General features: G+C 46.8%; 1 protein-coding gene across 1 annotated transcript; it reads right to left on the reverse strand.

Annotated features, from left to right (window-relative positions):
* Positions 1 to 1872: 1872 nt before the first annotated feature.
* Positions 1873 to 24415, reverse strand: FKBP1A (FKBP prolyl isomerase 1A). Its single transcript, XM_032605540.1, has 5 exons — positions 24203 to 24415; positions 24076 to 24123; positions 8638 to 8750; positions 4918 to 5082; positions 1873 to 2987 (listed from the first exon to the last, which is right to left on the reverse strand). The coding sequence occupies exons 1-4, from the start codon at positions 24237 to 24239 to the stop codon at positions 4954 to 4956; spliced, it is 327 nt and encodes a 108-aa protein (XP_032461431.1). The 5' UTR covers positions 24240 to 24415; the 3' UTR covers positions 1873 to 2987; positions 4918 to 4953.
* Positions 24416 to 24780: the final 365 nt, after the last annotated feature.

Raw genomic sequence — 24780 nt, forward strand, 5'->3', positions numbered from 1 at the left:
GCAAAATTTATACTAGGCTGTGTGACTAAAACTAAAAATGGCAGGTGCCTAGGGCAAGAACTAGAGGGGAAGAAGCAGAAAAAAACTGAAGTCTGATTTGTTAGAGCTGTAGAATCCTGGAGATTTTTAAAAAATCCTGATTTGTTATTTTTCTGTTCTGTTATACAGTAAAAGAAACAAAGACTCTGTACGAGTTTCCTCTTGCTCAAATTGCCACTGTAACAAATCGCCACAAACTTAGTGGCTTAAAATAACACAGATTTATCATCTTACAGTTCTGGAGGTCAGAAGTCCAAAATGGCTCTCACAGGGCTAAAATCCAAGTGTTGGCAGGGTTGGTTCTTTCAGGCCCTAGGGGAGGATTCTTCTCCTCACCTTGTCCAGCTCCTAGAGACTGCCAGCATTCCTTGGCTTGTGGCCCCTTCATCCATCTTCAAAGGCAGCAGCATGGCATCTTCAGATGTCTTCCCGTCCTCACATCTCTGACTCATTTAAGGACCCTTGTGATTACACTAGACCCACCAATGTAATCCATGACAGTCTCCCCACATCAAGGTCCTTAATGTAATGACATCTGCAAAATCTCTTTTGCCATGTAAGGTACTCACAGGCTCTGGGAATCAGGATGTGTGCATCTTTGGGGCCCATGGTTCTGCCTGTCAGATACCTGACCCTGATCCAGACGATTTCTTTGAACTTTTAAGTTCAGTGAGAACTAAAAGTTTCCCTATGTGTCTGAGTGAAGGAAGACATAGCATTTAAGATCATACTGAAATTAAATTCTGTAACAGGCAACACTATGGTAGAAAAAGCAAAACAATTGTTGCCTCTGGGGGTGGGCTGGGGACTGACTGGGAAAGGGCATAAGGGAACTTTCTGAGATGATCTTCTGTATTTTGATAGGGTTTTAGGGTACAAAAGTGTAAACAAATATTAAATTCTAATGGCATCTACTTAGGGGAAATTGTAGCGATGTCTGCTGTTTATTCTGAAATGTAACATAAAGGGACTGACAGAGGGATGAATAAATATGTGATAAATAGGTGTACAGTAGTAGTAACATGTTTATGGCAGAATCTAGGTGGTGGGTATATGGATATTCACGGGAAAAATCTTTTATTTGTTGCTTGGCAATTTTGATAAAAGAATTTTGAGGAAAATAAGACACAACCCTGAAATGATACTCTGGTGACTTAAATTAATAAAAGGATGGATTTGGAAAATCATTAAGCAAGTCTTTAAACCATCTCCCTATTTAAAATCAAAGGCTCTCAACCAGGGAAATTGTGGAAGGTGTCTAGAAAGGTGTGGGACACCACAATTTTTGGTGTCCATGACCAGAGGGAGGGGAATATTACTAGCATAATCAGGGTAGGGCCAGGGAAGCTACTGCAACCAAACTGTCCACGTGACAAAAAGCCTCCACACCAAGTGTCACCAAGAAACACGTATTTAAAACCCGAATCTTCCCCTTCGTAACATTTCATCAATTTACTGGTAACACATCTCCAAATGGGTGGTGGCTCAGTTCTGCTGCTGGTTGCATCCCCGACTTCTTGGCAAGCACAGAGAACCCAGCATAGAACTCTACCCAGACCACACATTTAATGAACATCTGATGATGAGCAAGCGGATGGGGCTCCCTGACGACCCCAGCCTGACCTCCACAAAGTTCCCTCCATGGGTGAAGATGCAGATCTACTGCCCCCCATCCCATCTCCCAAGAGGGCAACGGGGAAGGATGTTCCTGCTGCAGTTCTTCTGCTAAGACACAGCCTCCAGCACTGCACCCCCACTGCCACACCCCAACCCCATCCCCTTGCACCAAAGGGCAGGGGGAGGCACCTGAAAGTAACCACCATCACACAGAGCTGAGAAAAGCCAGCATAAAGCACTTTTATTGCAATAATAAAACTTGAAACTCATATGTAGTGCAGGGGGTGGGGTAGGGGTGGGCGAGTAGGCAGCAATTTCTCTCACCAAATCACTACACAGGACAGCAGAGGGTGAGAGGGAGGAAGGAGAAGCCAGGAAACTCTGAGATCAGCAGGGGGAGCTGAGCATCAAAAAACAGGAGATGCTGAAGCTGTGATGACCAGCATCATTTTCTTAAGACAACACTCAAGGATTTGTCATGATGGCTGGGCTTTCATGGGTGTTAAGTGTCTACAAACAGCACCTTCAATTTAACTTTCGATTAAAGTTCTTAAAATTTAGGAAGTGGGGCCTGGATAGCTATGAGATTACAAAAGTCCTAAATATCCATTAGAAAAACCACAGGATGGAAAAAAAAAAAAAAAAAAAAAAAAAAAAAAAAAAAAAAAAAGCCAGGCCATGAAGAAGGCTTCAGAGGTCCCTGCTGGCCCGGTGACACACACCTGTAGTGTCCAACAACTCAGTGAAAATGATCTGCTTTCAAAAGGCAGAGGCTTAAGGGGAGGGTGGGGGTGGGGCAGTGGAGGCAAAGGCTCTCCCCTTCCCACTTTAGTTTTGGGTAGGGCTTTTAATTCAACCCGAGGACATCTCTCAACTTGGAGAATAATTCGGCCCTCAAAAGCGCCTCAAATCTGCTATGGCTTTGCAGCGCAGCAGCAAGAATGTTTAATATATAATAGATAAAACTTTCATCCAAAAAAAAAATAAAATAAAGATTCTTGCACTCCCCCCAACACCAATTCCTATTCTAAAGTTAACCCATTATTTGTGCTGTTAATACTTGACTAGTACTTAACTGGAAACCTAGATCCAAAGGACTGAAACTCAATCTTCACTCCAAAACGAAAACAAACTAAAATGGGTAACTTGAGGTTTATGGCATATAGTTCAGGTCAACACACATACGAGGAGAAAGGGGAAGAGCAAAGCCGGTGACAGAACACATTCAGTCAGGGAAGATGTTTATACAAAGAGTGTAGTGGAACATCAGGAAAAGCTCCGTACGGACTCGCTGTGCGCATCTGGAGGCGCCAGATCCTTCCATGGCACATCTGTTGGGGACAGAAAGTTGGTGAGTTCCAGCAACTCAGTGCTTTTTGGGTGCAGTAGGGACAGCCACAGGCTGCTGCCACACCAAGTCCCTTCCCTAACAGCTGTGAGGTCTGACTTGGCCCTCGCCCCTTCTGCTCCAGCTGGGGAGGGCCCACTGGGCTCGGGCTGGATTCCCAGGTGAGCAGCTCCTTTCTGCTCACCTTGGTTGTGTTTTTTTAAACCTAAGGTCACATTTCTGTTGCTGAGGATAGCAGGAGAGGCAAAGTCCACCAATGCAGCTGACAATACAGTTTCCCATTATCAATGAGTCTCCAACCTGGCTGCATATAGGAATCACCTGGGGGCTTTAAAAAACCTGAACACTTGGACCCCACTACCAGTGGTGGCGGTTAACTGGTCTGAGGGGTAGCCTGAGACCATCAAGAAAGTCTTTAAAGCTTCCCAGGGGCTTTAATGTGCACAGCCCGAAGCTGGTTTTCCTCATGTTGAACAGACTGAGAAAATGTCTGCAGTCTTCATTCACTCACTCGAACCTGTAACTTTCTGGGTTTGCCCTTGGGCTTTCCCTCAAGACCCTTTTGAGAAGCTCTGAGCTGTGCTTTGGCAGTGTGTGGGGAGGCTTAGGCCAGGGTGACTCATAGCCATTCAGCCCTCTCTCCCCTCTTTCTCCCCTTCCTCTGTTCTTCCAGATTTCCAGAAAGCCTGTTCCCAAATCAGGGTAACTCCAAGGCTTCCTCAAGTATATTATGTTCAAAGGACTCAGCTTTCCAGGGTGAGGACTAGGTGTAGACCTCTGGGCAGAGAGAGGCTCTATAAAGCGTCTGAATTCCCTCCCGGCAGGAATGACAAGTGGAGCAGCCAGAGTCCTCAAACCTGACCAGGTCTGGAAGACCCAGGTGTTTAGGGATCAAACCACTGGGAGGAAATAGCTAATAATAAAAAAGGCTCCTCTATTTAAAAAGTCCATAGTAGGACAAAGGAACTCCTTAACAGGCTGGATGCCACTTGCTACCATTTTCAAACAAAAGCATTCTCACCCAGCCCCTGGCTGTGACCCTCTGGTTCCAGGGGTGGGAGGGGAGCAAATGCAGAGGTCTGGGGCCATGTAGAAAGAAGATGACAAACATTCATGTGTTTTATGATTCTAATACCCACATGAAAAGTTAGACGCCATTAGGATATTGAGTTTGGCTGCCTAGAAATGAGGGTAGAGGAAGGAAAAATAGGTCCAGGAAGGAGATGCAGAAAAGGGTTCTGTCCTAATTTGCCACTGTCTGGATGTGACCTTGAGTAAGACCTCTCTCTCTCTGGGCCTCAGCCTCCTCACCTGTTGCACAGAAAGGCTGACTTAGGTCCCTAAGAGCCTCTCCTAGACTGAGAGCATCCTTTACACTTCATAAGCATCCTTAGGCCTCACCTTTCAACCCACTGATAACAAGCTGGCCTGCTGTCTGTCCTCGTGTGTCCTGGGCTTGCTCCCCGAGGCAGGTGGCCCAGGTGGTAGTGCCTCTCTCATATCCTCTAACAGGCAGTAACCACAGACTGTATGGATGAGGGAGCTGCAGAAACTAGGCAGGGCAAACAAAGTCAGTCATCCCAATCTTACCTCTAAAGAACTAAAATGCTGGCACTAAAAATTTGGCCTGTATTTCCAGTTCCAACTCAGTTTTAGTTTATAGGCTACATATTAAAATACTTAATTTAAACAGCTACCATCAGCTCCCCATCCCCACGAGTTCTTTCAAGAGCACATGCCGTCCCTTTCCAAGGTGTACACTTAAAACTGAAAGGAGAGCCAATAGAGGAAGAATGTAAAGGGAAAAAAACCCATGGCATTTTTGGTTCTCTCTGATGCTCATCAAATACTGTGCCTGACTTGGGAGGAGCAAAGGGAGTTAAAGGAAGGTCCTTCAGCACTAAGTTCCTTACCCAAGAATGGGGAGATCAGGGAGGAGGCCATTCCTGTCATTCCAGTTTTAGAAGCTCCACATCAAAGACAAGAGTGGCATTTGGTGGGATGATGCCTGGGTGCCCAGTGGCGCCATAGGCGTAGTCTGGGGAGATAGTCAGCTTGGCTCTCTGACCCACGCTCATCTGTGAAAAGAGCAAGGAAGAATGAATGAGCTGAGGCGCCCCCCAAATGTCTCCTTAAGAAGCAGAGCTGTGGTTACCTGCCAGGACGGTGTGACTAGGACATTCCAGTGACTGCACGGCTGCCTGGGCAGCGGGCACACCCTCTATGGGATGTGGAGGTAGGCGATCAGGCTGGATGAGCCCTATATCTGGCTCCAAGGTAGCCAACAGCAGATAAAAATCCCTCTCGACTCCCAGAACCATCAGGCTCTCACGCTTTCTGTCCAGGTCCCACTGATCTGACTCTGGGCAGCCATCACTCTAGAAGTGTCACCACCTAATCCTTCAGTGGCCTGTCACTAGAGGCATCTATACTCTTCAAAAAGGAGTGCTTTGATCAAAATTTTGCTTTAAAAGAAAACACACAGAAAGTAATATTTGAGGCAGTATACTTTTCTATACTTTCTAGATTTATACTTGTACTCAGAAATACAGAAAAACTAAAAAAGACAGTATGATTTTCTGGGGTACAAACTACACTGTACAAAGCAGCATGCTACCAACTGTGTGGAAAAGAGGAAAGTATATATTTATACCTGCCTGTATCAACAGAAAACATCTTTGGAAGGACACAAATAATGCCATCATTTCTCTATGGGGAGAACAGAGGGTGGGGGGAAATTTTTCACTTATTAAAATGTATTTGTAGTTTTTCATTTTCTAATCAAATACACAAGCTTAAGTATTTATTTTTTGAACAGTGAGCAGGTTCTCTGCTCTATTCCCACCCTTTACCTATCTTTTTTAAGTCTCCATGTGTGCGTTCCTGGCTCTCTGACCCAGAACAAGAGATGGTGACTGAAGAGAAAGCTTCAGGCTTACTTCCTACAGCTCCCTTCAGAAACTGGGACATGTTGGACCAAGGCAGTAATAAGGACAGTTGAAAGCATATGGCTTAATCTAATAAAATTCAAAACAATCTTATCCTTTTACCCAGCAATTCCACTTCCAGAATCTGCTAGCAACCCAAATGCCCACTGCAAGGGGAGTGGTTTCACAGCACATGTGCACCACGGGTTAGCCAACAGAAAGAATACAGTGGCTTTAATTATACTAACATGGAAAGATGTCCAAGACACATCGTTACATGAAAAAAGCAAGCTGCCAAAATAGTACATGTGGCAGGATTGCAGACCTGTAAACACAGAAAACCAGAACACAATAGCAAAAGAATAGGAAAAGGGGCACAAGACAACCCCCCTTCTTCCTGTGCTTTTAACTTAGTTGCTAAATAAATATTCTACAGAGGAATTTAAAGAGGAATTTAAAAGAAGATGCTCTATGTAGGTCTCAGACCACCCAGACTTCTCACAAGTAACAGCTGTGACTGACCCAAAGAACCCTGGGTGCAGGGGGAGACTGGGCATCTCCCCAACACCCCACCATGCCTCACCAAGCCTGGGATGTGAAATAGACTGGTAACACTATCTTGGTGGCAGCTATGGTTCCTGCAACACACAACACAACGATTGTTCCAGTGCTGGAACAGCCACAGAAGATGAGTTGTGGGGTGGACAATGGTTGGCACGGGAGATGGGGGATGGGCTACAGACCCAAGAGCCTGCCAGACTTCTGGGGTGGGAACAGGATGGGACAGAAAGGTATAGTTGAAGAGGCTTCCAAAGGGAAGTAAGCCACAAAGATCCTCTCCTCTTTGTACTGCCAACCCTCAGTCATGCTGGAACAAAAATCTAGACACCTGGGAATGGGATAGCTTAAAGTTTCTGAAAGTTAAGCAGTTTATTTGGAGATAAATCAGTGATATTTTATAGAGGAAGTAGAGCAAAGTGTATTCTGGAAAAGAGAAAGACAAATCCTTCTCTCCACACTGGTTAAATCTCCAATTCTCTTTGGTGAGAGGAAATAGACTAATTTATCCATCGTGGCAGGGCCTGTTATAAAGCTCGCTGGGTCTTAGGCCACCGTAAACATCCCTTTACCTGGTTAGTGCCAAGAAGAAAATTCCTGGGCTTAGTGGAAGGATAAAATCCAACTGCAATTTGGCAACCCTGGGTCCCCTACTATCTACTGGGAATTTTGAAGAGTTGGCAGAACAAAAGCTGTTTACACAAATTGGGAGGTGAGAGGTGAAGAAACACACTTAAGACAAGCAAAATGACTTTCTCCATGAGTCTGACCTCTCAGAAGTGGTCCGACACAACATGGTCAATAATAAGACAAACACAAATTAAAATGATACCGAGATAACATTTTTCACTCATTAAATTGTCCTGAAGCCAAAAGTTTTTAACAACACACTGCGCTGGAGGGCCTGGGAGGAGCAGGCACCTTCACAGCCCGCTGGTGGCAACTCAGTGTAATCCCCACAGATGGCAACCTGGCAGTATGTCAAAATCCAGTGCACACAGCCACTGAACCACTCACTCCACTTTTAAGAATCTGCCTATGGCAACACTTGCACAAATGTAAAATAAAGTCCATTCAAGATTAGTCACTGCAGTATTGTTTACAATATCAAAATACTGGAAATGACCCAAATGGCCATCAATAGGGTACTTGTCAAATAAATAACAGCACACCCACGGGAATACAGGGAATACAGGCATACCTCATTTTACTGTGCTTCACAGATACTGTTTTTTACAGATTGAAGGTTTGTGGCAACCCTGTGTTGAGTAAATCTACTGGTGCCATTTTTTCCATAGCATTTGCTCACTTCATGTCTGCCACATTTTGGTAATTCACTCAGTATTTCCAACCTTTTCATTATTATTATTTGGATGGCGATCTGTGATCTTTGATGTTACTACTGCAAAAAGATTATGACTTGTTGAAGGCTCAGATGATGGTTAGCATTTTTTTGCAATAAAGTATTTTTAAATTAAGGTATGTACAGTTGACCCTTGAACAACACGGGTTTGAACTATGTGGGTCCACTTACACGTGAATTTTTTTCAATACTAAATACTACGTGATCCGTGGTCGGTTGAATCCCTGGATGAGGAACTGCAGACACAGAGGGCCGACTGTGAAGTTATACGTGGATTTTCAACTGTTCAGGGGGCGGGGGAGGAATGCCCCTACCCCCACATTGTTCAAAGGTAAGCTGTCCCTTGTTTTTTTAGACATGATGCCATTGCACACTTAACAGACTACAGTACAGTGTAAACATAACTTTAATATGCCCTCGGAAACCAAAAACTTCACGTGACTTGTTTTATTGCAAGATTTGCTTTATTGTGGTGATCTGGAACCGAACCTGCAATATCTCTGAGGTCTGCCTACACTGTGTAGCTCTATGAGGAGTAGAGCTTCCTCCTCTTTTATATCCTGGTATATAAAGTATCAGAGATGGATTAAGTGAAAAAGCAAAGCATAGAACAATGTGTGTGTGTGTTTAAAAGAAAAGAGGGGGGGCACTTAAAGAAATTCTACAAGAAACATTAATAAAAGGAGTTATTTGGGTGACAGAGCTAGGAGTGAAATTTTTCCCACCTATAAACGTAATTTAAGAAGTAGACACTAGGAAACACAAAGAAACAATGGAGAGCATACCTGGGCAACCCCTTCTTCCCAGCCTCGGATCACCTCCTGCTTACCCAGCACAAACTTAAAGGGCTTGTTTCTGTCCCGGGAGGAATCGAATTTCTTTCCATCTTCAAGCATCCCTGTGGAAAAGGGCAGTTGTAACATGAGCAACGAGGAGTAATGACATGAGGCAAGTCAGAGTCAGCAGCAGGGTGCCAGTCCCACGGGCCAGCACTGGAGGGCCTGGCAGGGTGTCCTAGGAGGACTTCCTGTGTCCTCAGTGGGCCTCTGAGGAGCTGGGGTAGTCCTTCTACTCCAGGCTTGGGAACGCTCTTCCCCAGTTCCAAGCAGTAAGTTGATACAGAGGCAGGCAGTAGACTACCTTGTTCTGGAGAATGGGGAAGTGGACACACTCCTGGCAGGAATTGCCAGCACCCTGTGGGTTTCCTCCCAGACAGAGTAACGGTGGGCCCTTCAGGCACACAGGACAGCTCAAAGTCACTCCATGTGCAAGAAGCCATATTCCTTCCTCAATTCATTCGTCATCTTTTACAGAAATGTGGGTAGTGTCAGAACTTAACTGAACTGTAGGATACCAGCTGGTGTCGGAGAATCAGAGAAGTGGCATCGGAAGACACCAAAAACCTTTCACCAGTGAACTGCTAACGACTCTGAACTGTGGGCAGTGTTTCTACTACGAGTCAGAGACTGGGCTAGGCACTCCCCACATATGAACTTATTCAGTCCTTCCCACAGCACTGTCCCCATTTCACAGAACTGAGGCAGAGAGAAGTGAACTTGTTAAGCTAGGCTATAAATCCAAAAACCATGTTCATTCTACTATTCCAGCTTCCCAGAAGCGAGACAACCCATAATGGCAACCTCGACTAAAAGGGGGCATTCCAGAGATGGAGATGCCAGTGGGTGAGTGCCACGACAAAAGACGAATAGACACCTGCAACTCCTTGCTCAAAAAAGACCATCACATTGGTTTCTCCGGAAGCCAGTATCAGCCAATTGTGATAGCTGTCACTGAGGTCCTGAAAACTCACACCAGGATCCTAGACTGGAAGGGCCCAGCCAGTTGCTGACATGTAACTAACACAAAGCTGATTTCATTGGAGGCGGCGATTGGGCAGCCACCATGGTTCTAAATTAAGCAACACTCAGAAGACCCAGCAAAACACAGAAGTCTGTTGTGTTTGTATGTTTTCAGAGGTGGAGGGAAATCCCAGCCTAAAAAACAATGTCAACACTGGTAGGTGGAATGGGGAAGCAGAGACCAATTGACAGCTTTATCACAGCCACCAGACTTTCTGTATTTTGACAAAATAGGAAACAGGGTGGGGGAGGCGGGAAGGAACTGCTGTCCTAACAGAATAGACGGGGAGACAGATGTCCTGGGCGCAGAGTGGGTGCTGACACTGCCTGAAGCCTGGAGCTGAGGACTGAGAGGGAGACAGGAAGATGGAGATCTACCCATGCCAAGTCAGTGCAGAGCCAGGAACTGGCACCCCAGAACTAACAAGCTGGGGTGTACATGTAGCTCCTCCTTTACCAGAACACAATCACTACCTGATAAAAGGAATGATAAACGGCAGGACTTGAATAGTTTTTTATAAATGAGAAACTGGGAGAAGACTAGGTCTCCACTTTCCATAATACAACGGATGTTCCCTTTATCCCATTTCAGGTTCTTCGTACACTGACCCCACCCCAACTGAACTCAGCATTAAGGGTGAGAGGAGACTGAAGACCAGAACTAGTCTCTTCCTGGTCTATGCTCTTTAGAGCAGACCCTGAGTAGAGCCCCAGGGCTTCCTGAGCAACCACGGTAGACAGGTAACTACTAGGTGAGGAAGCCACGTGGGAAAGAGCCGGGGATGGGAGGGTGGTCCCTGGCCTCTAAGTCCTGACTATCTGCAAAGGCTGGCTGGACAAAACTCAAAGAGAAAACCTGCCCAGAGGAGCACCTGAAACACAGGCTGTAGCACATTCCAGACCTTTGGAAAACCCAGACACAGCACCCCCACCCCCCATTCTAACAACATCAAATTTCCAGGAGCAGCAACAGCCTGGCCCAGGAGACGAACTGGAATCAATCCAAGCCTTCCTCCTATGCCAGAGTTGGTGTGAGGTGGCCGTATGGGCCAGTATGGGCACTTGGACTAACTGTGAAATCTACTGGAATCTTGCAGGAAAGACCTGCCTCAATGGTTAAAAAAAGAAACACATCCAGGAGGAAAGCTCCTGCCCTCCCTTCCTGTTGCATGATGTCATGTGAGGATGTGATGTCTGGAGCCATGGCAGCCACCTTGTAACCACAAAGTCAGCCAGGAACCCCAGAATGGTAGTCCCATTGCTCTGAACCAGCCCCAAACCACCTCCTTTAAGACCTGCATTCTGAGGTGATTAAAAATCTGCTTTGCCTTAAGTCAGATTTCCAGTTACTTGCAACTGAAAGTAACCTAATTGGAATGAGGTAAATATTTTATTTGACATTTACTTAGTACACCCCACTGTAGCGCTGCCATGAGAGAAGTAACAAAGAAATGGAACTCAACAATCCACATCAGTAAGAGCTATCACTGTGACGACAGACCAGTGTGTTATGTCAGGAACCAGTACACACATAAATGTGTATAAATGAAGCAAAATTTACATGTAAGTTACTATGTGGCATGCACTTCTCATTTTTAAAAAGACTGCTGATTTTGACTCCCTAGATTTATTTCATGATACATTAATGGGTTGCAACTCACAGTTTAAAAAAATACAGTATACCTACAAAAGAATTATACTATTTCCTACCAAATTTGAACATGCGCCCAATCAGAGCAAGATCGTATTTTGACTGCAATAAAAACCACTGGGTACTGAGACAAACTCCCTACACTTTCCTTTTATTCCTGATCAAATGCATTGCCAAGCAACTTCTAGATGTTACATGCATCCATCCTGCTTTGCCTGAAGGTGACATGTTTCAACTGTCTGACTGGTACCAGGCTGCGGGCACAGGTGAGACTCAGCCTCTACCTGCTGCTGAGCCAAACTGGAGAAGTGGATGCTCTTCAGTGCAGAGACTGTGGGTCTGGGAAAATGTCCCCCTTAAGCTTTTCTGGGACACTGAAGGGCAAAAAGAAACATTAAAGCCAAGATACAGGATTTCTAAGTAAAGGGGCTTTAAGCAGGAGCTTTGCCAAGGATCCTTATTCTCCTACCCTATTTCAGATGAGCTGTTGTCCCTGGGAAGAGGACATAAGCCTCTCTCCAGAACTTGAGAGCATGGTCATCCTCTGTCAATCTCACCTACTTCCTCGGAGAAGAAATCTTCACAGGGACGGTTAGGTGGTGGTGTTGGTAATGGGTTCCTTACATGTGAGGAGGGAATTTCCTATAATCTAAGTCCAAAGGGTAAACGATATCCAAAGATCTGAGCAGGATGTCACACAACTGGCAAAGGCTAAAGGGGCCAGGAGGTGCTAGAAAAAAGGCTTCTCCAACGCGGAGGAAGAGACCACCTTCTATATGGCTATAATTTGCAGGGTGAGGAAGGAGGTGATGCAAGAGAGGAAGCAATGTCCATTAAGAAGCAGGAATGAATGTGCATACAATGCTTTCTGGAGTGGGAATTAGGTTTGTCGGTACTGAATGCAGAACATAAGAGAAGCTGTGACATCAAAACCAGTAGTTTCGGCCAAGATGGAGGAAAAGGGATCAGATTTACCCTCCTAACTAAACAAACAAAAATTAAAACAAAAACAAAAAGACAACAAACTAACAAAAGAAAATAAGCGAAATGAAATGAAAAGAAGAGAGAGAAACAACCCCGACAGTAGTTAAACACTTAGGACACTGGACACTGCAATGAAAAACTGTGATCCCTGAGAGATGGGAAACTAACAAGGCGAGCCCTATGACTTCCCCAGCTTATATCCTTGGGAGTTTCCAGGGAGAAGAAAGTGGGACGAAGCTCAAGTCCACAGGACAAGTACCAGGGAGGAGAGGGCTGTAGAGGAAGACCCCCAGAGGTATACAGAGGGTCCTCCTTGGGTATTCGGTACAGTAAGTACTAATCAATGCATGTGTTTGAGGAAGCTTCTCAAGGCCTGTAAGAGCATCCAAAAGGTTTAGAAGAAACAGTGCTCAGAGCTTACACAGGGCTGGGATCAGTGTCTGTTCCCATCAGCCAGACTGAAGAAAGTAATGGTTCATGAGGCACTGGGTAGGAACCCAGGAAGATATTGCCTCATCAGTGAGGAATAATCAGCCCCAAACTGAGCACTGCTCGGGACCCCCTAACAAATCGCAAAAGCAAGGCCCCAGGGACTTCCCTGACAGGCCAGTGATTAAGACTCCGTGCTTCCACTGAAGGGGGCATGAGTTTGATCCCTGATGGGGAACTAAGATCCCGCATGCCGTGTGGTGCGGCTAAAAAATGAAGGAAGAAAGGAAGAATTAAAAAAAAAAAAAAGCAAGACCCCAAAGGATCAAACTATTTCCAAGTAACTTAAGTGTTTCCCAGTACAAAGCTCAAGAATATTTTTAGGAATAAAAATATGCAGCACCCCAAAACATAAAATTCACAACGTCTAGCATCCAAAGATTACCAAGCATGCAAAGAGGCAGGAAAACACAACCCACAATGCAACTAATCAATCAATTGAAAACAACTCAGAACTGATACAGAGGTTAGAATTAGCAGAGAAGGACAATAAGATTTAAGTCAAACTTCCAGGGATGAAAACTACAATGCCTGAGATGAAAAATACAGTGGGCTTTTAGAACAACTGGATATCCGTAGGCAAAAAGTAAAAACCTGGATCAACCTTCACATCATAATCAAATATCAACTAAAAATCAACTCTAAATGAACACTATAAAACTTCTAGATGAAAACATAGGGAAATAATCTTTGTGACTGTGGGTTAGACAAAGATTTCTTAGATATGAGATAAAAAGCACAATCCATAAAGGATAAAATGAACTTCATCAAAAATGAAAACTTCTTCACTTTAAAAAATACTTTTAAGAGAATGAAAAGTCAAGCCACAGACTGGGAGAAAATCTTTATGAAGCATATATCTCATAAAGGACTTGTGTCCAGAATATATAAAGAGCCCTCAAAACTCAACAAGAAAACAACTTAATTAAAAAAGGGCAAAAGATTTGAATAGATTTCACTGAAAAAGATAAAAAAATGGCAAGTAAGCACATGAAGATGTTCAACCTTATCATCATTACAAAAACGCAAGTTAAAACCACTAGGAGGTATGACTACTACCGATTAGAATGAGTACAACTAGAAAGACTCATCATATTATGTATGTACTGGTGAGGATGTAGAGGAACTGGAATTCTCACACATGGCTGGTGGCAACTTAAAACAAACAACCACTTTGGAAAACAGTTTGGCCGTTTAAATTAAACATACACCTCCCATTTGACCCAGCCATTCTACTCTTGGATATTTAGAGAAATGACACTTATGGCTATACAAAAAGACTTATATACACAAACGTCCACAGCAGACTTACCTGTAACAGCCAATAATTGGAACAACCCAAACATCTGCCAACTGATGAACAGATAACCAAATATATCCATACAACAGAAAATTATTTGGCATTAAAAACGAATGAATTATTGACACATGGAACAACATAATCTCAACATAATTATGCTGAGTGCAAGAAGCCAGACAAAACAGTACATACTATATAATTCCACTTATATAAAACTTCAGAAAAATGCAAACTGACCTATGCTGACAGAAAAGCATATCAGGGGTTGTTGGCGATGGGAAGAAGGGGGAGGTTTCAAAGAGGAACAAAGAAACATACCAAAACCTATGAAGCTGTACGCGCTAAGTAGCAGCAGTTTACTGCATGTCAATCATGCCTCTGTAAAACTGTTATTTTAAAAAAACGGGGAGAAAGGGAAAAAAGTAGATTTACTAAAATCCTACATATGTTTACCTCCTACACCCAACCTGGCAGTGGATGGCAGGCGCTTCCTCTGTCTGGGAAGGAGCAGGTAAAGCAGGCAGCAAGTCAAGACTCAGCAGTTGTTCCCATTTTAACTCTGGACATCTCCGTGCCAGGACCTGGAGCCCCTGAACAGTGAAACCACCTGCCAAGTTAGCACTGTAATTTCCTAGAGAAAGCACGCTCTGCTGAGAGAAGGCAACTGAGGTTACAGACATGACAGCCACTCTTAGCAAAAACCTGGGTCACCAGCATGACCTTCTATCTGCAGAACTGACTGATTCCACTTCTGATTCCACACAAATCTATACCTCATGACCCAGAAATTGCCTAGGATAGCCAACCAAGTATTCTCGATTTCAAGAATTCTCGTCTCTCCTGACTGAACGCAGCTCAAGGTCACAGACCGGGACTCAGAGTTCTATGTCCCTGTGGCACTCAGCTCAACCCCTAACACTCACAACACTGGCACTCACGAGCACTTTTCGATTTGCTTCATTTGCATGATTTTTAAGAACTAGCAGGACAAGCGTGAGGCTTCCATTTCTGGACCTCTTCCCTATATGGTAAGAAGAATCTGAGGGGTAGTCCCAGAATGGTAGTTTTTACTTTTGGCACTTTTAAATTACTAGTCAGTAAGAAAAATGTGAAAATTTGGGGGGGTCTCCAGTTAAATGCACAAGGCCATGAAAAGAGTGAAAGCTATGGCTGCCTGAGGGACTGTTAAAGCAGCCTCTGGCTGGAAGGCAGTTGACATCACCTTCGCCTGGGTCTCCTCCCAAACTGTTTTTAGCTGTTCTTTGGGGGAAGAACTAGACTCAAATCCCTGGAGAGGGAGCAGGAGGGCTTTAAAAAAACAGAGAGAGCGTGCGCATGAGCGTGGGGAAGTCTCCAGGCCCTCTCCCCCCAGCACTCCTCCCACGGCTCGGCTCTTTCTGCTGCTCATCTGTTAGGGAGGGTTCTTTCTTGCTCCAAATGAACGAGCAGAGGCAGACTTGGCCAGCAGCTGCTGTGCAAAGGTCCCTCGGACTGTGTCTCTGATGCTCAGCCCATGTCATAGAAGCAGTGGTTAAGACCCAAGGCCAGGGAATTCCCTGCCTGTCCAGTGGTTAGGACTCCATGCTCTCATTGCTCTCCTATTCATGTCCAATGTTTGCTTATTAATCCTATTTTTTCTGTTTTCCAGGAAACACAGAGGCGGGAGCTGTCAGGTATAATGGTTAAAGGCATGAATCCTGGAGGCTGGCTCCAGATTATTACAGTAAGTCCCTGCTGGTCTCCCTGTTTCTGCCCTTGCTCTCCTACAGTTTAAATTTGACATGGCAGCCAGAGTGACATTCTTTTAAAATACAGGTCAGACCCTATTACCCTTGTGTTCAAAACCCTCCCCTAGTTCTTCATTTCACTCAGAATAGAAGCTGAAGTCCTTAAAATGGCCTACAAGGCCCTGTAAGAGCTGCCACCCCACAGCACCACCTCTCTGACTTCATCTCTGATTCCTCTCACACTTCTCCACTCGAGAACACTTTTCTTATGTTCTGTATACACACACCAGGAATATCCCACCATAGGGCCTCTGAGCTTGCTGTTTCCTCTGCCTAAAATGCTCTTACCCAGTCACATGGATTACTCCCTTACCTCCTTCAGGTCTTTGTTCAAATGTCACCTTCATTGTTCTATCTAAAGTTTCAACCTTCTCCTGTTCCCTCAGCACTACTGGCTAATGTCCAATGTTTGCTTATTAATCCTATTTATCATCTGTCTTTCCCATTACAGTTTAAGATCTATGAAGGCAGGGACTCTGCCTTCTTCACGCCTATATTCCTGGTTCCCAGAACAGTGCCTTGCATATAACAGATGGTCAACAACACCTGTAGAAAAATCAAAGGCACCTTTGCCCCCATCAGGCCTTGCACACACTTGGCAAGCCCCTGACTGAGCCACACACATCCAAAACCATGTCGCGCTTCTAGCCCCAAGTGTGGGCTACTCAAGGCACTTCCCTTATAATGTTAAGCACAAGGGAAGGCACTCCCTACATGGTAGGCACCTCCAGGGCAAGGTTGAGGCTTCCCCCCCTGCCCAGCTCCTAACACATTTGTTGAATGACTGAGGGAAAGGTTTGGTGTGCTGATCTGTGTGTGTGGGTGAGAGAGGAAGGAGTGGTTACAACTGTATCAATCCACAGGGATTGGGCAAAGTCCAGAATGTTGTAAATATTCTCTTTCGTATTCTAACCCAAAGGCAACAGAAGTATGATACCAATCATAACAGGAATGTGGGCTTTCCACACTCCAGCTGGAGTCTAATGCCAGGTCCTAACTGACCACTCAAAATGGTCACTGAGTACCTACTCCACGCCAGGCACCAACGGGGAGAGAACCTGGAGAACACCACTTGTGTGGGTCTGGCCTCCTGCAGCCTGAAGTCTCCTGGGGAAAGGGTAGATGTAACTAACTACACACAGCCTGACTGTGAGGAAAGCAAAGGACGGGAGCCTTGCTGGAGACAGAGGCGTGAGTGTGTGTGCATGTGTGAAGACACACATTAGTCAAGGGTCAGGGGAGACCCACTGAGGGGGTGTCACTTAAGCTGCAAGAAGAGCCTGCCATGTGGTGGGAAGTGGGGGCAGTGTGGCTACACCTAAGCACAGGGGCAGAGACCTTCCTGGGGGGAAAACTTGGTGTGTTTGGGGAACTGAATGCAGGCCAGGGTGGCCTGAGCTCCTGGGAAGGGAAAAGTAAAGGCAATGAGAGCAGAGACAGCAGCATCCAGGAGCTGATTATTCCCCCTTTTCTCTCCCTTTCCTCCTCCTGCTCTTTATACTGCTAGAACTTATCAGGCCAAAGTTAAAGGGGCCTGAGAGAAGAAATGCAAGGACTCAGTTGAGTTCCTCAGTAGGTTAAAGAAAAAATAGGAAAAACAGAAATATGAATCAACAAGTACTGCCATGAGCACCAAAGGGAGAACTGGATAATACATGCCTAAGTTATCCAAAACACCCCTGGCCTTTTCCATGGGAAATAGCAGGTGACAATACTATTTTTAGAGAAAACTCCAAGGCAGACAAATGAGTTTATAGATACAATGAACTCTATCAGTACTTTATAAAAATCAGTTTTTAACCACCAAACATGTTCAAGTTAAAATTTTTATGGTATAAATTATACCCAATAAAGTTGTTAATGAAAAAAAAAAAGTCTGTGAGACCCACTGAAAGGAACCAGAGCTCTTTGCAGAGGTGACTGATGCCAGTATCAGAGAAGTAAAACAAGGAAATGATTAAAAATAGTGGGAGCATGTCAAAAAGGTACTGGAGCCTGCCTGAAGGGGCTCCTACTGGCCAATTTTGGGGCAATGTGAGCACCAAAAACAATAATGAATAACTATGATTTTAAGGCTCCAAGTAAAATATGAGCTCCTAGTATACTAAAAACAAACAAATAAACAGAGGGGGGGAAAGTCCCTTGTCACCATGGGGGATGACTATAAAGCCAACTCCTGACCTTGGTGATTGGTGATTAAAGAATTAAGTTTTACCCTGTGTAATAGTAGAATGGTAGTTAATAAATATAGAAGATATGAAGAAAAAATTTTAAATTACCACTTTGTAAATGCCAATGAAATAGTTTCTTCTGGTAAGAATCATCAATTGATGTAAAAACCAGTAGGTGAAAGGTTGATGAGGAGCAGAGCACGTGGAGGATGTCCAAGCACTTCACAGACCGCCCACTAATTGCAAAGGGTAAAATGCACCTTCACAAAAAAGATCAAATTTAGCATTACAAATAGTGATGTTCCCCACTGTGTGCTGAGTACAAAGTGCACAACATTCTGTAAGAAGTCTTCACGTTAAAATGTTTTAACCAGAAACTATTTAGACATTTCAACTCCTAGTTTACTGGAAATCAAGGCAGTGAAAGGAGTTTAGACAACAACCAAGAGAAAACAATGAGACAGACATGGGGTATTCTATAAGATAATAAGCCTCCTCTCTTTGGAAAAGGAGTGTGATGTATAAAGACTCTTCTAGATTGTTACTATAGACATAATACCCAACCGAACCTCAACTGAATTCTGGTTTTCACTTTGAAGACAACTGGGGTAGATTCAGTATGAATTTGGCTTTAGATACTACTGAATCATTTGGCTTTAGATACTACTGAATCATTTAAAATTTTCTCAGATGTGACCAGTAGCAGGATAGGGAGAAAACTCTCATTCTTACAGCATGCTCAAGAACTTAGAGAAGTATCATGATGTCTGCAACTTACATGGCTCAGCAAAAAACCGGACACAGATATCTACCTACATATACCTATAAGTAGACAGAAATGGCAAATATGACAAAAAGTCAACCATCGTGGAATCTAGGTAGTGAGCACATGGTATTTAATATTCTTTTTTTTTTTTTTTTTTTTTTTTTGCGGTACGCGGGCCTCTCACTGCTGTGGCCTCTCCCGTTGCGGAGCACAGGCTCCAGACGCGCAGGCCCAGCGGCCACGGCTCACGGGCCCAGCCGCTCCGCGGCATGTGGGATCCTCCCGCACCGAAGCACGAACCCGTGTCCCCTGCATCGGCAGGCGGACTCCCAACCACTGCGCCACCAGGGAAGCCCTATTATTCTTTTTTGGTTTTTCTCTATGTCTGACAACTTCATAAATAAGAGTTGCACGTAGATGCAACAATACTATGAGGTCTTTGGTTCACTTAAAGTGAGCCTTCTTCTGCTCTCACCTGTGGAAGAAGAGAGCTCGGCATCCGTGTGATTCTGTTTTTTGGTAATCACAGTCCCAGAGGAAAGAAAATAATGCTTCCATAGCAAGGTCTATTTTCAAAATGTTAAAATCCAGTTATGTTAAGGAAACTTGAGGAGAAAAAGGACTGACACCTTAACTTGCTCACACAGCCAAGCTGATGTAGCCCAACCCTGCCCCTCTCATACCCACCAAGAAACAACAACAAACACTAAAAACCTCCCTTGGTCCCCAAATTGAAGAGAACAACTGCAGCTTTCTTAGCCAATATATTCTGTAGGCAATGTGTAGGCCTGTTTTGAGGTGAATCCTCACTCAGATTCATCTCTTTTTTATAATTACCTATTTCCCCATCTGGGAAATGGAAGGGTGATAAGGTCTCAGCCTATCCAACTCTGCCAACGCTAAACTGCAGGGACAATACACCACTTAGTGCCTAAGACGCAGGGACCTTTAATGAGATTATGACAGCGTCACTGTTGCTGCTGCCCATCCCAGAATGCACCTGCCCCCAGCAACTCCTCATAGCAGGCACTGTTACTCCCATTCTACAGATGGCACATGGAAGCTGAGAAAAGCAGATCAATTCACCCAAGCTAAGATCTGAACCCAGCAAAGGACCCACATCTTCTTTGGGGATCACTGTCCACCTGGTACAACCTCTGCACACTCTATACACCCAGGACACAACCGGGGCCCTGTTTCTGCACTTGCCACCAAGAGTCCACATAGTAGCCAGAATGCAGTGTGTCCTGTTAAAAGTCCAAATCAGCTCATGACCCTCTAATGGTTCATCTCAGAGAGAAAGCCAGTGTTTTGATAATAACCTACAAGGCCCCACCTCATCTCCTGCCACTTTCTCCCTCACACAATCCGCTCCAGCCATGCTGGCCTCCTCACTGTCCCTCTCATACACCAAGCATGCTCCAGCCTCAGGGCCTCTGCAGTAGCTCCTCCCTCTGCCTGGAACACTCTTCCCTAGACAGCCACACTGCTCACTCCCCAACTTCCTTTGGGCAAATATTAAAATGTCATTTTGTCAGAGGCCTCTTCCAACCACCCTCACTAAAAGCAGCAAATCCCCTTCCCAGGTCCTCTGCTTTAATCTCTCTCCACAGAGCTTCTCACCACCTGACGTGTCACACCTTCGTGCTATTACTCTCATCCCCACCAGATCAGGTCTTTGTTTAGTTCACTGGCTGTGTCCCTGTGCCTGGCTGGTTTCTGTTGCTCAATCTGCTATAGGAAGGAAAAGGGTCCTGTTGTGGCCCCGCCCAAACAGTTACAGCCTGTCTGCCTGAAGCCGCCACACATCGCGGAATCCATCTGAGCAGTCTCTGCTGGGGGCGACCCTTCCTCCAGACATCAGATCATCAGCCAAGAAACACCCAGCAGGGGAGTGGGTGGAATAAAGCAGAGAGGAGAGGGGAGACAGAGGCTAAAGAAAAGCAAGGGGCTGGGGTGGGGAGGGGGGCTGCAGGAAAGGGACCACACCTGCCCTGGGAGCTGCATCGTCCCTCCAAGTGGACCTCCTGAGGAGATGAAGCCAAGAGCCCCTCGGTTTTTCTCAGTCAGAAGCCAGGCTATAGACAACTTAAACCCGATCCCAAGGACAAGATGTCAACTATAAAAAAAGAATTCTTCAATCCACTTGAGGCTGCTCTGACAATGGCAGGCATGTGGCCTGCTGATGTGAGTAAAAGGGACATAAGCCTAGCTGTGTGTCCGGACAAGCTCAACTATAAAGACGATGAAGCTACCGGAGGCAAGGAGAGAGCCGTGAGGATCCACTTGATCCTCAAGGCACATATTTGGCAGATTACCATTCCACCTCCTTCCTCCCACCTCAACGCCTGCCTGTCACGCTACTAGGAGGTGCTTGGCCGGTGACAGTACAGTTTGCATTTTCCCTTCTGGCACTACGATGAGGCGGCACAGGCCTTTTTTGGGGCGGTGCCCATGCTGTGCTCTGCTAGAGGCCACAGAAGGTATCAGAGGGAGCCCAGAGTAGCATCCAGGATACAACTGGCAGCCACCAGTAGCATTTAAAACATCCATGTGGTCCAAGTCAGTCTGTGATGATCACATCTCTGGTGACTGAGAGAAGATTTTGGCTTCCTTACTTCCAATGCTGATTCTTAGAAGCTGCCCCCAAATCAGCTGTAGCAGACACCTGACCAGAGCGGACTGGATCTAGAGTATTCACCCGACCTGAACCTGGGTCAATGAGATTCTCCCTCCTAGGAACTGTAACCACTGGAGCCACACAGCCAAGCAATCTGAGCTAGATCTGCAAAAGAAGACAGAAACGGGGCACGGGGGTGGGAGGAGGCTGGGTGGGCAGGCAGGAACGTCCACCATCTACAACTCGGGAGAAGCAGGAAAACAGAGAGCTGTAACAGGAGACTACTGAGGCAGGGAGGTAGAGAGAAACACAGATGAAAAGTAGGAGCATCGTGAGAATTTCTCCGTTCTCGAGATCCAGTGGGCCTCTTGCCTTTGAGGACCCCCAGATTTTTATGATACTCCCCACCATGTTCCCTCGAGATGGATTCTGTTCCCAGTGCCTTAAAAGCCATAACTGCTCTAGATGAAATCTCAAAGCGCCTACCCATTCCTCTCACGCCCCCACAGGTCTCAAATGGGTTCTTTCTGGGAGGCTGGTGGCAAAGACCCACAGGAACAAAGCCGCCTGCCCAAGAACAGCCTATTCTGTGAGTGTGAGAGGCAGAGCTGGCTTCTCACCAGGGCGTCTCTGTAGGGCTTATCAAAAATGAAATAAAAAAGAAAGCTTTTGTCCTAATGCATGCCAGGGTCCTGCTGCTGTTCTGGGAACGTGTGGGTGGGTGCCGCCCTCGAGGAAAACACGGACTTGGAGAAGAGGCAATGGGAGCCCTGATGGTGCTCTGGGTCCCACGACCATCTGTTCTCTTAGGAAAAGGCTCCAGACATGCTGTGCGGGGACACTTCACCAAGAGGCACAGTGAAATGTTGTTCTGCCTACGTGTGGGTGTCCAGTCCTACCATCAGCACCAGAAGATGGGTGATCCAAGGACAAGAGGCACAGACTTGGGAGTGGGACAGGTGTAGCCAATTATCCTAATGTGTCTACCTACAAACTGGGGGAAGGGGTCAGAAGTCACCTCATCATCTCTCTGAGTCCCAGTCTCTGCCCCAGTTGGCTGTGGGAACTGAATGAACTGCCCACTCACCCAGCACTGTAAAAGGCAACTGTTACCCTTCTCATCCTGCAGATCAAAAACAACCAAACTGGCAGGTTCTCCTCCAGCGGACCTCCTAGGTGCTGACTGTGGTCCACAAAGACAGCCATTTAAAACATCAAAACCACTTTCCAGCTTCGTTTGCAGGCACGAGATCTTCCCGTGAAGACAGGTTTCAGTACCTCCTCCTTTGGTAGCCTTTTGAAAAGTTCAAGTCCCTAACTCCCTCCACCCCCCTGGCCCCCTTTTCTACACATGGAGAAGGGCCAGAGGAATAAAAAAGCCAGAGAAATAAAAGAGCACAGGAGGAGGGAATGTTAGTTGCTTTTTTTTCCTTCCCAAAGAAAGTCATTTCCCTCAACAGGGGGCTCCCCCCATGATCTGGAAGAGAAGGGTAGAGCTAATCCCTGAGCAGCGGGGTCAGAACTGCCTACAGAAGACTACCCAGGAGGAGGAGGAAAAGGGAGGGAAGGAGAAGAAACAGAGGAAGGAGGAGGAGGAACAGAGGAAAGGGTGGGAAAGCGGAGAAAGGGGAAGGAGGAAAGGGAGGGAAGGTTGTTCACATGAACAACTGGGGCTACACCAATCACCAGCACACCCCTACAGCTAAGAAGTCTCCGCCTGTTCAGCCTCCTCCCTCCCTTCCCCCACCAAGTACAACCCAGGAGGACCTTGTAAGGGCATGGAGTAAAAGATGGTCTCAAGGCATATGACTGTCATGTTAGAATTGTGGCTGAGAGTCTTAATATTTCCTTTGGCTTACAGTACTGTCTGTTTCCCTAACTGGGCCTCAGTTTCCTTATTTTTAGAATGGGGATAGGTCTCTACTCTTAGAAGGGTTGGGGGGGCTAAATTACATGTTCTGTCAGCCTGGGCCATCACTGCCACTGAGGCATGGATTTGTGAAGTGGCTCAAAAGTAAGAGGAAAAAGACCGTGCAGATCTGGTTCTTCCAAGGCCGGGCTGGGCCAGAGCAATGACTTAGAAAGTGGGACGTCTCCCCACCCGCAGCGCAGGGCCGAGTTCCTCGGGGAAGAGGCTGAATTCCCACGGACTGAGAATTACTTCGCCCTTCTTATCTCCATCGAAGGGCGGGGAGGAAGCCGGGATACGGTGTCAACCGGGACACAGAAATGATATAAATCCTCTCTGATGGTCCTTGGCCAGTGCTCTGCCCATTCCTGAGCGTGTGACTTGGAAAAGTGACTTCGCCTCCCCAAGCCTCAGTTTCCCCATCCGCGCTGTGGGCAAAACGGCAGCATTTGAGGCACAGAACCGCTTTCGGAGTGCAGGATAACGTCGGGCCCGCGGTCAGCGCTCGCACACACCGGCTCAGACCGTCCGGGGTTCCGCAGGCCCGACGCTGTCCCCTCGGGGGCGCTGCCACCGCCCAGGCCTCGGCCTCGGGCCACGCGGGCCCGCCGCCGCCAAGCCCCGGGCCTTTGCCCCCAGGCCGCGCTGGCCGCCCCCCAACCCCACCCCGCGGGCCCGCCGACTCACCCGTGTAGTGCACCACGCAGGTCTGGCCGCGCTTCGGGAAGGTGCGCCCTGAGGAGACAGACGGGCGCGGTGAGCGGATGCGCGCGGCAGCCGGGGCACTCCGAGGCCGCTGGGCGCACCTACTCACCGTCTCCGGGGGAGATGGTCTCCACCTGCACTCCCATGGCGGCGGCGGCGGCGGCGGCGGCGGCGGCGGACGCGGGGCGGGCGGGAGGGCGGGCGGCGCGACGGCCGGCGCGACAGGCGGCGTGGACAGGGAGCGAATCTGGCGGCGTTTCCGCGGCTGTGCCTCGTCCCTCCGCGGAACGGCTGCGCACGCGCGCGCCCCCGCAGCCCCGCCCTGCGTGCGCGCCCCACACGGCGCGCACGTCCCCGGAGCCCGGGCCGCGGGGCCGGGGGGCCGGAAGCCCGGAAGCCCCGAGGCCTCCGGATGCAGTCGTTCCGGGGGGCCGGACTTCTTCCCTCACCTTTCCTTTCTCCGTTTTTCCAGCCGGGCAGGCATCTCTAACCCAGTGTCCGCATCCGAGAAATGGAAATCAGAATTAGGGGTCGGCCAGTTACCAGTTACTGACCGGGGGACTGATAAGTCCACACCTACCCTGTGGAAAGGATGGTTGTGAGAGGTCCGAGCAAATGTGCGTTCGCGTTAGCGTTCAATCAGTGGGTCACGATTCTGAGTTCTGTTTTTCTGATTTGGAGGAGGCA

This window comes from Phocoena sinus, chromosome 15 (genome assembly GCF_008692025.1).
Source record: "Phocoena sinus isolate mPhoSin1 chromosome 15, mPhoSin1.pri, whole genome shotgun sequence".
Taxonomy (NCBI): Eukaryota; Metazoa; Chordata; class Mammalia; order Artiodactyla; family Phocoenidae; genus Phocoena; species Phocoena sinus.